Source organism: Nymphaea colorata, chromosome 6, assembly GCF_008831285.2.
Source record: "Nymphaea colorata isolate Beijing-Zhang1983 chromosome 6, ASM883128v2, whole genome shotgun sequence".
NCBI classification, from domain to species: Eukaryota; Viridiplantae; Streptophyta; class Magnoliopsida; order Nymphaeales; family Nymphaeaceae; genus Nymphaea; species Nymphaea colorata.
Genome location: NC_045143.1, coordinates 7741135 through 7758350, shown reverse-complemented (window position 1 = coordinate 7758350; position 17216 = coordinate 7741135). Strand labels below are relative to the sequence as shown.

General features: G+C 39.5%; 2 protein-coding genes across 2 annotated transcripts; both read left to right on the top strand.

Moving 5' to 3' along the window:
- The first annotated feature begins 1876 nt into the window (after window positions 1-1876).
- LOC116255742 (cell division cycle 5-like protein) lies at window positions 1877-10929 on the top strand. Its single transcript, XM_050078275.1, has 5 exons — window positions 1877-2117; window positions 2191-2422; window positions 3296-5020; window positions 9024-9305; window positions 9541-10929. Exons 2-5 carry the CDS (start codon window positions 2246-2248, stop codon window positions 10552-10554), a joined length of 3198 nt encoding a protein of 1065 aa, XP_049934232.1. The 5' UTR covers window positions 1877-2117; window positions 2191-2245; the 3' UTR covers window positions 10555-10929.
- A 3109-nt stretch (window positions 10930-14038) lies between these two features.
- On the top strand, window positions 14039-16979 carry LOC116255475 (early nodulin-93-like). The gene is made up of 4 exons (XM_031631311.2): window positions 14039-14255; window positions 14363-14424; window positions 15113-15188; window positions 16633-16979. The coding sequence occupies exons 1-4, from the start codon at window positions 14117-14119 to the stop codon at window positions 16722-16724; spliced, it is 369 nt and encodes a 122-aa protein (XP_031487171.1). The 5' UTR covers window positions 14039-14116; the 3' UTR covers window positions 16725-16979.
- The last annotated feature ends 237 nt before the right edge of the window (window positions 16980-17216 follow it).

Here is a 17216-nt window from a genome sequence, read left to right as displayed (position 1 = left end):
AATCAGGCCAGGCCAGACTCAAGCTTGGGTTTTCTGAGTTGGGTCGGGCCGAGCCAGGGTTTTAGATGTCGGGCCAACCCGATGCCCAAGCTTAGTGGGACTTTGGTGAATCAAAGTTCAAAGTCACATGTGGTCGGTCAGACGATCACATAGAAATGCGTCGTCGGTTCAATTATCATTGGTGTTACTTTCCTATACTTTAAACAATATAATTGTGACACTCTAGTTGATGGATGTACCTTATCACACTCAATTTTCTAAGGGCTAGAGGAATCGAGTCTTCAAGTCTCTTTTCTTTGGGTAGTGAGTTGTTAACCTCTTCGTCACCCAAAATCACTATAGATATGAAGAACTACAACCTTAGGGAGATCATCCCCTCTCTTGGACTTCAAAGCCACTTTTTTTTTACGTGTGGTGTGATTTGAGGTTTGTTTAAATAAGGGGTCCCATATAGTATGGATTTTAGATCTGCCTTTGATATGATATATAAAATCCATAAGTCCACTGTTAGAAAAAATGCATATAGTTTCATAGTCATGAATGAAATTGCTTGAAATCTCATATTCAAGGTAACAAAGACACTCTATGAGGTCATTTGACAATTTGATCTGCCTCAATACATGGAACAATGTGTTACTGTTTCTATCCGATAATTCATGGATTTAAGGTTGGATGGGGTGGACGTTCCACTGTAAATCCATGGATTTGAGATCCTCAGTGATGTCAAATCACTATAGATATGAAGAACCACTTGTGGATCTGAATCCTGTTGTCCTCTCTTGGACTTCAAATCCACCCTAAATCCATAAACCTATTCTTAGAAAACAAAGGAAACTTATGAACTTCATATTGAGTTCTCAAATTGCTTAGAATCTCCCATTTCATATTCAAGGTACACAAAACAATCTCCCTGCTCATTTGTAATTGGATTGGGGTCAGTACATAATGAGGCTGAGCCTGGTGGAAGCAGAAATTAATTTAATATATATGTTAATGTTTTGATATATTTGATTGTTATATATACAAGTGTCTCAAAAAAATTACTTATTTATTTTGTAGGTGCACTGCACTAGTTAAATTTAGTAGTTCCACAACTCGTTTAGGCACAAAGTATATGAAAGTTATTAACTTTAACTAGATAGAAATTATGAATTACAACAATTACAATTCAGTTATTAACTTTCACGCGTTTATGTCTTCTTTACATCCTTATCCGTATGCAACCTGTCCTAAATTTAGCCTCAAATTATATACATTGTTATTATTTCTTGAAGACATTCAAGCCACGACTTGTAAAATATATATAGAAAAAAATATAGTAACAAACCTTCATGTATCATATTTTGATGGAAAGTATTTGGGCTGTTTAAGAAAAAAAGAACAAAACAAAACCACTTGTTTCTTTTTGAAGAACGCTTCTCATTTTTTTCAAAATGACTTGGCTTTTATATTTTCAACTTATTTTCTACCATCTAATCTTATTTTGAATCGATAACTTAGATGATTTTCATATAAGAATTTGGTAGATATATGTTTTCTTGTGTATATATATATATACATATATGTATAAAATCAAACCGTTTTTATTTATATTTTCATAAATAATTCATGATTACTTAATAAAGAAAAAGATAAAAAAGTGATAATAGTCGGTTAAAATCTAGTTACACACACGTGCGAGTAATTGAGCGGCAAATAGAAATGGAAAACCCATTTTGCATCCCTAATCCTTACTAATAAGGACTTAAAGGGTGCAAATCAGGTGTTAGTCCCACTTAAACCGCAGGTCGGCTTACCGTCATTTTGTTGAAACTTTCAGGGCATTTTCGACATCGAGTTTTGATAAAAGCAAGTCCAGGGGAGGGTGAGAGGGTTTCCCTCTTTCATTTCGTATCCAGAGCTAGGGCTTCACGGTGACAGCCTCTATCGTCACCTCTGTCCGAAGGAGGAGCAAGAGGAAGACGAAAGAACGGGAAGCCGACGAACCAGCAGACGACGATAGAAGCATTAGATATCTCAGGAGTCGAAAAGAAGAAACGTCACCGCAGCCAAGTAAGAAGAAAGAGGGAAAAAATCTGTTGGAACCAGCGAGGCCTAAGGTGAAGAAAGCCTTGCAGGTAAGAAGAGTTAGTAAAAGTAGTGGGAAGAGGAGCTTTAACGTCTGGTGGAGGACTAATCGGCAGCGAACAGGTAGGAGGAACCCTAGAAACTTTGTCGAGGAGGCGGTGAAACACAAGCAGCGAAGATGAGGATTATGATCAAAGGTGGAGTATGGAAGAACACGGAGGACGAGATCCTCAAGGCGGCTGTAATGAAGTACGGCAAGAATCAGTGGGCTCGGATCTCGTCGCTTTTAGTGCGCAAGTCGGCGAAGCAATGCAAGGCTCGCTGGTATGAGTGGCTCGATCCGTCCATCAAAAAGGTGATTCTCATTGCTTCTTGTGAAGTCGTTCATCCGATTGTTTCTTTGCTTCGCTAAGTTTGTCCTGTGTGGCAAATTGGGCGAAAAAATCTGGTGTTCTTGAACCGGTCCTTAAGTTCTCTCGTTTTTTTTCCGTTTGAGTGATATATGAATGTTCCCTTGTTGTATCAAGAGACGTGAAGTTGTTTGATCGTTTTTTCTCTTCCGCATGGTTTTTGCTGAAATGATTGGTTACAGAGTTCTGTTCAAGATTCTTGTTATACCTGTGCAGCTTGAGTCTTCATGTCCTAGCAGCGTCAATCTGATAAATGTGAAACATGATTTTTGCATATTCTTTCTGTAATATCACGGGCTTCAAATTTACTTTCGGGAGATTGTTTGTATGTATCACTTCGGTTTTTACTTTGAAATGTTCATCTTTGTGTAGATAACAAGACTGTTGTCATCTGTTTGCTTGGCCTACGAAAAAAACTGTTATCAGTGGTTGGTCTCTAAATGATAATTTACAGGACATCTACTCTGAAAATTACGTCTTCAGTGCTACGTCTATGGTATAAAGGAGGAAGTTGGCGGTGGAACTTTTCTAGGTTGTGAATTTTTCTGGATCGTTGTTTGTCAAATGTACCGCATGTCTTTGCTTTATTGCATAAAACACTTTGATACATAAGATGGTGTGCATCTCTGACAAGGATATTGTAAGGATCGAGATGCGACTACTTCAAGGTTTCTTGTTTGCAACTTATTGAGATTCAACATTTACTTTCACTGAAATTGAGTGACTTCTAATTCTAACCTTTATTTATTTGCCCTTCTATTTTATTTATTTGTCCTTTTATTTTATTTACCGTTAAATTCTTATGGTTTAACTATCAGACGGAGTGGACGAGAGAAGAGGATGAGAAGCTTCTTCACCTTGCCAAGCTCATGCCTACACAATGGCGCACAATTGCCCCTATTGTCGGTAGGACCCCTTCTCAGTGCTTGGAACGCTATGAGAAGCTCCTTGATGCAGCATGTCTCAAAGATGAAACATATGAACCTTCTGATGATCCCCGAAAACTTCGCCCTGGTGAGATTGATCCCAACCCTGAGTCTAAACCTGCTCGTCCTGATCCTGTTGACATGGATGAGGATGAAAAAGAGATGCTTTCAGAAGCACGAGCTCGACTTGCCAATACACGTGGAAAGAAGGCAAAACGAAAAGCTAGAGAGAAGCAGCTAGAAGAAGCACGGAGACTGGCTTCCCTCCAGAAACGCAGGGAGCTGAAGGCTGCTGGTATTGATACCAGACATCGTAAGAGGAAGAGGAAAGGAATTGATTACAATGCTGAAATTCCATTTGAGAAAAGACCTCCTCCTGGTTTTTTTGATGTGGCTGATGAGGATAGGCCAGTTGAACATATAAAATTTCCAACAACCATCGAAGAGCTTGAAGGGAAGAGGCGGGTCGATGTTGAAGCACAGTTGCGGAAGCAGGACATTGCCAAAAACAAAATTTTGCAAAGACAGGATGCACCGACAGCAATAATGCAAGTAAATAAGCTGAATGACCCTGAAGCAGTTCGAAAGAGATCTAAGTTGATGCTGCCTGCTCCTCAGATCTCAGACCAGGAATTGGAAGAGATAGCAAAGATGGGCTATGCAAGTGATCTTGTTTCTGGAGGGGCGGAGGGAATGGATGGAGGGAATGTTGTGACACGAGCTCTTCTTGCAAATTATGGGCAGACCCCTAGGCAAGGGATGACACCACTTCGAACACCTCAAAGAACTCCAGGTGGGAAGGCTGATGCGATTATGATGGAGGCTGAAAATCTTGCTCGCTTGCGAGAATCACAGACACCTCTGTTGGGTGGAGACAATCCAGAGTTACATCCTTCAGATTTTTCTGGTGTTACTCCCAAGAAGAGAGAAATTCAAACACCAAATCCCATGGCTACGCCAATGATGACACCTGGAGCCACGGGACTCACCCCTAGGATTGGAATGACACCTTCCAGAGATGGTCATTCTTATGGCATGACTCCAAAAGGCACACCTTTGCGAGATGAACTTCACATAAATGAAGACATTGGCATGACAGATAGTGCTAAGCTAGAACTCCATAGGCAGGCAGAGTTGAGAAAGAACTTGCGTTCTGGACTGGTAAATCTTCCTCAGCCTAAAAATGAGTATCAGATAGTTGTGCAAGAACTACCAGAAGAAAGTGAGGAAGTTGTTGAAAAAATTGAAGAAGATATGTCTGACAAGATAGCTAGGGAAAAGGCAGAGGAAGAAGCAAGGCAGGAAGCACTACTTAGGAAGAGATCAAAGGTACTGCAGAGAGAACTACCTAGGCCACCTAAATCTGCGGTTAAGTTAATCAAGGATTCTTTGGCGAGTGGAGATAAGAGCTCATTTGTCCCAACCACTCCAGTTGAGCATGCAGATGAAATGATCAGGGAGGAGCTCCTTAAATTGTTGGAACATGACAATGCTAAATATCCTCTAGACAAAAATGTTGAGACTATGAAAAAGAAGGGTAACAAAGGTGTCTCTTCTGGTAGATCTGCAGGTTTGGTTCCAGAAATTGAGGATTTTGAGGAGGACGAGTTGAAAGAGGTAAGTTTCACATTTATTCTTCTTGAGAGATATTTTACCTACTTAAATCTGCTGGTATTATTTGGTCTTCGTGACCATGAATGTGGTAGTCAACTTTGAGGAATATAAAAGTTGTTGGTCACTTTTATAAGATATTTTTTGTTCAAAGATGGGTCACTGGAGTTTCTTTCTTGTGTGTTCATCAGTCATGAATAAGATCTCAAAATTTGCTCGCAGCAACAAAAAACTTTTTAACACTATTTCTCATCAGTCATCGCCCTTGAGGCTGTATCAGAATCATGTGGAAGTATTTATAGTTTGTTCTATAGTTTTATTGTCTTATAGTACACAGTTAATAATAGTAGATACTTTTTCAACAACTTTGTCATGGCTAATGGAAAGCTGAAAAAATTACTGCAACCTTTATTGCCACACTGTTAGCGTAGCTGGAGCATTGTTAATGTTAAATGGCAGATGAAGCTTCTGATGGTGACAGTCACATATGAGGAGAAACAATTTGTTTGCTTATATATCTGTCTCGCTTGACCAGCTCTTCTAAAATTTCTATTGCTTTGCAATCTTTGGCTGCCATTCTTTCTTAACTGTACAAGTGAAAATATGAATTATAACTGTAAGTCTATGATTATGACTATAAGGGGCCTGTTTGAACAGATAGAACTGTATTGTAGATATGGAACTTTAGTTTAATTTTTCTGAAAAGTTCCATATAAAACAAATGTGGAACTTTATTTCCGGGAGTTTGGGGGAGATATGGAACTTTAATACCAGCATTGAAGTTCCTGGAACAAATTTTTTGACCGTTGTTCTCTATCTCCTTTTCCTTTCTTGTATCTCTTCTCAGTTGAAGTGGTAATTTAGTTCCATTTAAACAAACATGGAACTAGAATACCCGGAACAAAAGTTCCAGTCTATGAAACAAAATTAGACAGATGGAAGATGGTATGAAATTTCCATAAAAATGTACCTGGTACTAAATACCCAGCATTTTGATGCCTGAGTATTTAGTCCATCTATTCAAACGGGCCCTAAGTGCATATTACATAAATATGTATATAACTCTATACTTTTAATGCAAATAGCATGCAACATCAAAAAGAATGAAGAAAAAAAACATCTGCAACATAATATATGAATATAACTGTATAATAATTATAAATATATAAATATATACATAGAAATGCATACTTATGCTGGAACAGAAAAAAGAATGAGGGAAAGGCCTGAAAAACAGAATAACAAAAATAAGAAAAGGAAAAAAATGTGTCTCAGATGGCAAGGGAAAAAAGAAGAGGACGAAGAAGAAAAAGGCAAAATCTCTAGGTTTTTGAAGAAGAAAAGTCTATGCTTTTGAGTGCCTAGGTGCCTTAACACTATGTTTGGATGGATCATCGAAAGGAAAGGATACTAAAGGATGGAAAGGAAAGGGAGAGACGAACAATGGAGAAGGAAAGAAAAGGGAGGGAAAGAAGCTAATATAAAAGCTTGTTTGTATGGAGAGGAAAGGAAAGGAATGAAAAAGAATTCTCAAATACCATGTTTGTTTAGCTATATAAGGAAAAGAAAGGAAAGAATTTAATTTGTTTCTGACAATGTACCTAACACCCTTGGCTTTGATTTTACGTAGCTTTCTTTATCTCTCAACTATGTTTATCTCTCTTGAATTGATTGTACATTTCTCTCTCATGACTAATTTTCTTTATTAATTATAATAATTTGATTTTACATCTCTGTTGAATACTTTGTTTGAACATTTTTCTTTCTTCACCTCTCTCTCTTTCTCTCTGCAATAAGTTGGCCAATGCAACCATCCAGGATCCGGGGAGGAGCTTGATTTTTACATACATGTACATATTGTCGTTACAATGTTGTTAATATAAAAAGTCTTCCCCAAAGTGTTTCTAGGTAAGAAAGGGGTTGCTAATACATTTGGCTAATAAGACTGGGCCTGATTTTTAATACTGAAACTTTGTCATGTGGTTCAAGTCACAGGTAGCAAATTCAACATACATGAAAAAAAATAACAAACACCACATAAAAAAGCAAATGTCTGTGTGTGTGTGTGAGAGATAGAGAGAGTTCTTGGATCGCATTTTAGCAGAAGTGTATGCATGTTCAACATTATGTCCACAAAATTCAATATTGGTTTTCTTTGTCGTCAAAGAAAAGATTCACTTTTTCGAAATATTTTTACCTCTTTGAATATAAGCAAGATTGCCTCATTTGCTAAACGTTTTAGAAAGTCGGTCTACACCCAAACATAGTGTAAAGTGTAAACAAGATGACGAGTGAGCCAATTAGGTATTGGTTAATTAAAAAATGTCTCCCTTATTTTTTAGATTTGATTGCAAAACGAACAGGGCAGCAGGAGCAGCCTCTTTTATGTTACTGTCAGGTGTTCAAGACTCGCTCAACAGTTGTCAAAGGGGCTACTGCTGCAGCCCCTACAAGTCACCTGATGAAGAGTTAGCCGGACAGATCAGACGGGAAAGAGGCCTGCCTGAGCTCCTCTTGCATTGTCTTCCCTTGGTAATGCCCGATGGTGGCCCCTTTTGTGGCAAAAGGCTAGTTTCCAACAAAACACAGAGCAGGAAGAGAGAGAGAGAGAGAGAGAGAGAGAGATTGCAGAATGCACCCCTGCATGGTCATCTTCTGGGAGAGTCACCGAGCTGTAAAGTTGAAACGTCTCCCATAGTAAAATTGTTATTTGTAAGAAATCTCCTTTCCCTCCTAATCTTTTCATTTTTGGAGGGATTGGCCATGCACTGTTTTCTCCTCTCCTCTCCTGTGTTTTCTTTATCTTCCTTTGTCTCCTATCCAATCACAACTTTTTGAACCCTTTCATTTTCCTTATTTAAAATTAACTATCTAAACACAAGATTGGTTGTCTTTGCTTTTCCTGTCCATCTATTTCTCTCCATCCAAACAGCATGTAAGCGATCGCCTAGGCACTTCCTGTGGCAAGCTGCTTATGAATGACCGGCCTAGACAACCAGTCAAGCCTAGGTATCGTAGTGAGCCTAGGTTGTACTTTAATGATATAGGTGTCTCTTTTTGGTGAGAAACTGTTGCCTGTTTTCTTGAACCAATTGATTAATAGTTGTTACATTGTTCCCGTTGTTGTCCTGTAAACCATTTTGCTTTATCATGACCATAATTAAGTTGGGGGAATTATTGCTTGCTGTCTAAAATGATTTCTTTGAGGACGTCATGACACCTACACGAGGTGTTGCATGTCAAGTTGCACCTGTGCATTTTATATTCAGCTTTTGCTCAAACCTGGTATTGCCAAATCAGTTATGAGTTTGCAGACACATTAGCGTAGTCTTATGAGCAAGTCATATTTCATGCTTTCACCATGTACCTTTCCAAATTTTGTTTTTGTTATTAATTAAACAATGTCACATCTGCGCCCCAAACCTGTGTAACACTATATCTATTTATCTGCCAATCTATATATGCATGCACACACACGCATGGCATCTCAAAAAGATGCACACACACGCATGGCATCTCAAAAAGATGCACACAATTACCCATTTTTTTGGAAAAATGCGGCACCTGCACCTACATTCTGGACCTCCTTTGTGGCTTTAATTTGCCTTGAATGTTTCCTAGTTATCAATAATATTTGCACCCTAACTAATGTTAGTAAGTCAACATTTATTTTATTAGATGCGTTTCTGCGTGCACCTTGCTGCCTTCATTTCTCTTGGATTGTTTTGCATAATTGCATTCTTCTCTATACATCTTTCCTTTATCTAAGGTGGCTTTCTAATCTTTTTGACGACTATTTATGCCTACCTTTTCTATCCCTGTTTCTGATGGGCTTTGCTTCTGCTTCCTAAACCTCATTATCTATGCTGATGTCATTATTTTCCAGAAAATTTGCTTCATTGTGTCCATTGCGATATCTGTTCTTATCGTATTGCCTTTATGGGTAACTATGGTTTAAATATTTTGATACCTATTCACTTCTTTTCTGTATTTTATTGTTGCTTTGCAGGCTAATGCTCTGATTGAGCAAGAGATCTCATTTTTACGGGTGGCAATGGGACATGAAAATGCTTCCGTTGATGACTTTGCTGAGTCACATGGTTCATGCCATGATGATCTTATGTACTTCCCAAGTCGTGATACTTATGGTCTTGCAAGTGTTGCAAACATCAGCGACAAGCTACTTGCGTTGCAGAATGAGTTTGAAAATGTTAAAAATTGGATGGAAGATGAAACGAAGAAGGCCGTGCGCCTTGAGAAGAAAATCAAGATCTTGACTGATGGATATCAGGTTGTCCTAGTTCTTTGATGCAGTAAATGGCGGGAACAGTATGCTGATTGTTATATATAATATGTCTAAGTTTTCTCTTTTAGCTTTGTCTTGTCCATGAGCAATCTAGAATTTGTTGTTTGAGGCTTTGAGCTGATGAAGTTTGTTTCTTGTATGTTGAAGATTCCCACTTTCAGCAGTTCGTTGTTTTGGCCCTTAAAGCTGCTACTTACTGTTTTCTCATTTAATTGAACAGATGCGAGCTGGTAACTTGTGGCCTCAGATTGAATCTGCTTTCAAGCAAATGGACACTGCTGGAACAGAACTTGAATGCTTCCGTACTTTGCAAAAGCAAGAGCAGCTGGCAGCATCTTCTAGAATCGAGTGTCTGCAAAAGGAAGTAAACATACAGAAAGACCTTGAGCGACATCTTCAAAATAAATACGGAAAGCTTGTAAATAAGCTGGATAGAATGCGAAGGACATTTGATGACTACAAGATGCAGTTGCAAATGTTAGAAGAGATTGAAGCAAAGAAACGTGCTGCTGATGAATCTAATTCCTGTCCTGATCAAACTGAGAATACAGACCAAGAAGAAGCTGTGGTTGTGCATGGTTTGGAAGCTAATGCTCTAAGTTCCACGAATTCACAAGATACTATGGTTGCAGATGGTGCTCTTAATGAAAATGTGGCCCCAAACTCCAACCAAACTGCAGTAATAGATAGCTTGGTTAATGGAACTCCTGGCACTACAGACCCAGAAAGGGCTAGTTCTCTGGATAATTCATCTACCGATGCTTCTGTCGTTGAAGCTGCATTTGCCAATGGTACATCACACGATCAAGCTTCTGCAGAACAGATGTTGGCAGTTTCTCAGGTTGAAGTGAGTCAGAATGCTGATTCTGCTGAACAGATCAACCCCAGCTTGGCTCCGAAACCGGTGACTCCTATGGATGTGGAACTAACTTCTGATGTTATACCTGGCAGGGAGGATGCGACAGTTGTAACGGATCATACAAAATCTGATCCTTCACTAGATCAGTCTATAGTTAACCAAGATGAACATGGTAATGGGACTACTGTTTCAGCAGAAGCTGGCATTGAAAATATGGTCATTGATTCCAACAAGCTTGTCTCTGCAAACTTAGCGGATAGTGATGTTCCACATCTGGCCGGGACTGCCAAAGCTAACTCAACGGTTGAGGCTGTTCAGATTGATAAGACCACCGTGCCTGTTGAGCATAATTTGGAATCTGCCAACGAGGAATAGTGCATTGTCCATTCTGCACAAGTTATCTTAGGAGACAAAGGGGCTACCTGTTGGTGATGGATCTTGGGCAAGAGTGTAAAAGAAGTTCCGGAATTTCATTTCTGGTGGCTGCCTTCTGCACATTTTTTTTTTCTGACGGATGGTATACCGGCATCTTCTGCAACGGGCTGCTGATTTCTTTGATGAGTGACAGGCAAGCATACGCGCCTTGATCTTTATTTTTGTTCCTCGCCAGTATTCTGAACGGTTGGCTGAAACCAATGTGTAAATTGTGATGAGGATGTGATACTGTTCTAAAGAGGACTGGCTTACATAATTTGAATATCAGCGAGACTTTATCATATTAAAATTGGAGCACTGGTTCCTTGCGAGCAACCTGGTAAACTGGAATTGTTTTCATGCATTTTCAGCAGATACCTAGAAGATTTGGAAGTAGTACGATGCAAGTGACAAAGGTTGGAATACTTTTGGAATCCCAATTATATTGTGTGACTTCTGAAGAGTGGAGCAAGAATAAAAAAATTGTGACCCCTTTTTGTAGGATTGTTCATTTAAAGAATTTAATTTTCCCGTGACAATAGTTCATGGCATCAGCTATGTTTGGGGTTTTACACGAAGTTTTTACGCCCAATTCTACTCCCATTTAGAACATTTACGAAGATGGAATAACTCCAAAATTTTTTCAATGATGGGCAAATTGGTCAGGGGAGTTCTGGTTTTGACCTTTAAAAATCATGATATTTCTATTTAATGGGGTTGTGCTTGTATGGAAGAACTGTGAATGTTATAAGATCTGATTCTGAAAGGACTTGTGTATAACGTAACGTAATCTGCTTTTGAGTTTCCGATGATACCCAAATCCTACCATTGGGGACTCCCGGCAGGTAGGTAGGTTGGTTGATATATATATATATATAGTACATAAAATAGGTAATTATATTATATAATATGAAATTCTAGGAGGAGGAGTCCTTGTATTTTTCTTATAATGAGGCCCAATCTCGGTGGAGGGGGATGGTAGAGGACGAGGAGAGCGAAGATCTGGAGGGGAGAGTGGGGGGTGATGGAGAGAATGGAATTGGGATTGATGCGGTGGAGGGGAGCAGGCGGTATTCAGTGAAGAAAACAGGTGGCGGGCAGACGTGGTCGAAGTGAGGGAGAAACCCAGTCTCGTGGGTTATCCAGAGCCTAGGGATCCAGCCTCCTGATTTGCCAGCGCTCCTTTGGAATGACTATACTTTTATGCAAATTGCTAGAACCTTGAAAGCGAGACCTCTAGGATTGTCTGCAACAGGACAAGGACAAACTGGAGCTCCGTTTAATGCAGATACTGCTTTTACTTCCCCTAAAAATCCATTCTCTGCTCTTAAAGATGTAATAGATTTGGTTGAATTGCAATCTCCTTCTGGTTATTATTTTAACGGGGAGGGTGAGCGAAGAGAGGCTAGTCCTTATTTGGAAACAGAAATCACATACATGGGGGGGCAAGGCAAGGCGAAGGGCAGTATGGTATTGCAGAGAGATAGCCATGGTAAGGGACAAGCTCCCTTGAAAGAAACGCAGAAGGTGGAAAGGGAAGAGGAGAGAGAATGGGAAGAAGTGAGCAGAAAGATGAAGAAGAAAATTCAGCCGGCTATGCTGATAGTGCAGGGGGGAGTTACATATAAGGAAAATCAAGGCCATGGAATGCTAATGGACGCAGGGGAGAACCAGGAGGAGACAAACCCTTCTGGCCAAGAAAGGCTGACCCTCATTAGGAAAGAAAGAAAGGCCTCGGATCATGTTTTTGCTGGATGCTCAGCCCAAAAAATAACTCACTTAGGCCTCCGCGCAGAAATTTGGTTTGATGGGAATGGAACTCAATGAAGACAGTGAGCATACTTGCTCATGTGTAGTATGCTACCGGGACCTGAGTAAGGTGTCTATCAGTGGTTGGCAAAAATCTGAATGGTGGCTTATGGCTAAGTTTTAATTTGGCTGCAGGGGACCGCAGGTTAGAGTATTTGGAGTCTTTCTTCCTAATGATGTTGCTCTTAGAAGAACTTGTCTGGATGCTCTGAGGGGGCATATACTTATGGAGCACTGTCCCATGATTGTGATTGGAGATCTTAATGCTGTTACGTTGCCGCTTAATCAAACTGGCATCCCCCAATGTGCAGCCCACTTTTTGTGTTAATCGCTTTATAGGTAATTGTGGTCTCAAGGAGATTGAAGACGTAGACTGTAAGTACACCTGGTCCAATAAAAGCAGCGGAGAAGAACGGATATTAGACTTGTGTTTTATCAACACAGTTTGCATCCACATTTTGCAGTATGATTGGAAACTGACATCTATAGCCAAGGCCACTTCAGATCACAAAGCCTTGGTCCTACCCATGATGGAAAAAAGCAGTAGAGAGCACAGCAGGAACAGATTCAGGTTTTTTAAGCCTTGGATTTTTGGAGCCAACAGCAGAGAGAAGTCATCAGGGAGGCATGGAATTATAGGGAAAGAGGCTACCCTATGATTCAAGTTTTATGTAAGCTCAATAAAGTGAAGCATAATCTTATGCTTTGGAAGCATGCACGCTTTGGCAAGCTGGATGATAAGGTCAATAGGTTGACGAAGAGGTGGGAGGCACTCCAGTGAAGCAGGGGCACACTGAGCACTTTGTTGCGGAATTGCAAGCAGGTAAGGAGCTTGAGAAAGCCCTCCTCATGGAAGAATGATATGCATTGATTATTATTTAGATATATATATATATATATATATATATATATATATATATATATATATATATATATATATAATAGACGACTCTACATATTGGGCCAAACGACCGAGACCTGAACTAGTAAACTAGTAAAGTTTAATCGTCAACTCAAACTACTATTTTGATTGAGGACTTAACACGTTGAACATTCTCCACCCACCCAGATTGGTCCTCACTTGCACAATTGCCAGATAAAAACAAATAAACAACTCAGCTCAACATAATTGCCGAAGAACAACAAATAACAACTCAACTCAATATAAGAACTTTGATTTATGGGCTTGTCCAGCGTTTCCTTGGCCCAAATGATCCTTTTAATGATCTCCTTAACCCCAGATTTAATAAGAACAACGTCAAATTTTTTTTTTATCTCAACTTTATGAATCATTCAGTCATACGTATGCGTATAATTTGGAGAATTGAGATCTTTCATTTTCATGTTCTTTTGTTTTTATTTTTTTATTTTTCTTTTGTTTTCTACTGAGCCGAATATCTAGGAAAAGATCCTGTTTAGATAAGGCCAAAGGCGTGTGAACGGGTTGTCGGAGAAACGTTGACGCTTGACGGACGAAAGCATAAATACGATTGGGCGCCGGAAGTAGCGGAAATTGTCGATGATTTGAACTACTACATGAAGGGGACATAATGGTCATTCAAGTTGTCTTAGCGGATGAAGCCCATGTGGGTCTGACTGTAAGACCATCTCATAGACATGTAATAAAACTCTGTAAATGTAACAAAGCCCCGCAAGGAGAGAGAGAGAGAGAGAGAGAGAGAGAGAGAGGAGAAGGGGATCTGCTGGAGGAGAGATGACGGGTAGCATTCCCTCGGAACTGAGCAAGTCTTGGAGGGCTAGAAGAGAATCCTTGCTGATCCCATCTCCTGCTGAGAAACCACGACTTAGTTTTGAGCAACAGAGGGCTTTCAACACTAAGCAATGCACAGAGGGTACTTCAGTTGACTACTCTCTCTCTCTCGCGCTGGTTTTGTTGTCAATGGTATATGCTACAAATTTTCACTTTTACGGGAGTTCTTGTTCCTGGGTGTTTGTGCAGAGGGGGTTTGGGCAGGACTGAAGGCAGCAGCGATTGCTGGTGCGGCTAGCGCCGTTCCAACGGTAATTGTCGCCTTTTTTTGTGCTTTTCAGGGTTTCTTTTAGAACATTTTCATAGACGAGTGAGATGATTTTGTGGTGATTGTTCTTGTTTTTCTCGATCTGTAGTTGACTTTCCCTTTGTTTGGAGAAGTGGGCAGGCTGCTTTTTATGTTATCTTTGGTCAATTTTCTTCTTCGATAGACGATAGGCTCCTCTGGGATCGTTTGTCCACATTTTTGTTTTCCTGAAATTGTGAGACGAGCTCATTGGCAGTCCGAAAAACCTAGTTATCTTTTTGTTTTGCTTTTTTCTGAACACAGTTTGGGTGCCTTTAGACTCAACGGGGCAAGCTGGGGCTATGCTATTTTCTACCTTCCAAATTTCTGGATGAAGTCGTCCATCTGCACATGCTGCGTTATCTTATTTTTGAAGCATACTACAGGATGTTTCCTCTTCCTTTTCCGCTTCTCGTTTGCTTGCTGAATGGAGCCTGAACTCGAATGCTTTAATCAAATATCATTCAAACTTTCTGTCTAAGTTTACGAAGGAGTTTAGGTCGTTCCTTGCTTCAAAATTTCCAAGAACCAAATGATTGTGCTTCTATGTTCCCATCATATTAATATTTATGCCTGTCGGTGTGTTTTTCCAGCATTAAGTCGTTGTCATGTTAGTTTGTCTTTTCGTGTTAATCAATTTTATTGTTTGGCAGCTGGTTGGTGTTCGTGTCATTCCATGGGCAAAGGCGAATCTCAATTACACGGCACAGGCTTTAATTATATCTTCAGGTAACCTAGGGACTAATTTTTCAAGAAGTCCAACAAATTGAACACAGCCATTTTGATCCAATAATATTGACCATCGTTGGCATGATTTTTTTTTTCTTTTGCGGGATTCATGTGAATATTTTGTCTGAATGTGACTTTGTGTGTATGTGCTTGCTGTATATACGTTCAAAAACTTGCATCCTTTTCTATTTCTTGCTACTTAGGAATTGACTTAGACTGTGACGTCTGTGTGGTGCAAATGTGATGCAGAACGTGAAGTAGATAGATAGATTCGGATCCAACTTATTTTGGAATATAATTTGATTTAACAGTTTGTTTGAGTTCCTACTTATGTTTAGATTTTGTTTGGTTATTTGGACCTTAGTGCTGATTCTGAATGTAAATATCTATAAACTAGATCCATATTTTATGTAACTGAATCTAGTTAGTTGTTAGTACTTGTAAATGGATCCAGATCCGCAACTCATCCCTTTCTCTATATAAAGGGATGGTTCATTTTGCGGAGGTTGAAGTTGAAAGAAATGAAATGGAAGCTCTTTCATAGTTTTCTTTGTCTTCCATTTAGTTTTGTCATTTGGTTGAAGAAGTAGTTGTTTGTTGTTTTCCTTTCATAAGTTTTAATTAGTGTTAAGCATAGTTTTAGCTTAGTCGTGAATGCAGTTGGATTAGGATCCGTTAATCTTGATCTTTCTTGCATCAATTGGTATTAGGGCAAGACTTTACAAGCACTACTATTTCACTATTAATGCTTTATGGAATGGCCATTGCTTCGCCTACTATTTGTAGGTAGGGCCATGGAATCGCCGCCTGCCAGCAGACCGGATGTGATAAGTAGCCACCCTCCCCCCAGAAAAGATGGGTCGTCCTCGCCCTCTAGTTTGCCCTGAGAAAAACCGAGTGGCGAGTAGGGGTACTAAGGTCTTGTGGGTAAAGGCTTCATGATAATCATGAGGATGATAATGGTTTATAACTTGAAGTGCAGAACGCAGAAAATGTTTGTAGTCCACTCAATTGTGTGGAATGTTCTTGTTTCTCTTACCACTTGATGTTACCATATCCATATGCATCCTTTGCAGTATCTTGGTCATGTGGAACTGGCAGCATGGAAGTTTAATATGAGATCTCATGCTAATTATAATTTTGTTTACGTCATTCAACTTGTAAAACCTGTACTTTTTATGATGAGAATATCTTGAATCATCTATTCCCCTAACCTTGAGGCTTGTTGTTAGTTTGATCTCTCGTTCTTAGGCTGCCCAAATAGTGAAGTGCTTACTGAATACCTCGACTAGTTTGATTCTGAATAGCAATTCTGTTATTTTCGTACTATCACAGCAATTTTTTCCTTTTTTCAAATTTTAAGTTTCTATCCTTTAATGATTTAATTCTTCTAGAAAAGGGTGCAAACATTTCTTATGTGTTTCAAATCTCTTTCCTTGAACAGCCGCAATTGCTGCCTACTTCATCGTTGCTGACAAGACGATCCTAGAGTGTGCAAGGAGAAATACTCAGGCAAATTTTGACAAGTTGAAGTAAGAGTATGATTCTGTGATTTCTGGCCACTCCATGCACTTGGCTTTCTCTGCTTCGGCTGTTGATGATTTTCCCCACAGTAGTTGTTCTATGATGTTGATTCCCACTGTCATTGAGCAGAGCTCCAAAGATTTCAGTTTGTTGCTTAAGCTGCCTTGTCTTACTTTAAGATCTCATGTATCAGAGCTGAAGTTGAACATCTTCTTCTCATCTCCGATATGTTTAATTCTGAAATATGAAAACCAGTAATTCCCACCATGGCATCTTTTTTTTTCCTTCATGTTGGTACACGGAATTTGAAAGCTCCAATTATAGGGATGTTTAGTTCACAGGTTGCTTAAAAGCGGTTCAACTGCATTCTTTGTTTAATGTGCTGTATATGATGGTAGAAAATGCCATTCATGAAGCACTTAAAAATAATTCTTGGCTACTGTGTGGCAGGCGGAGTATGCCTGTTCCCTCTTCCTCTCTCTCGTTCTCTCTGATCTTTTTGCT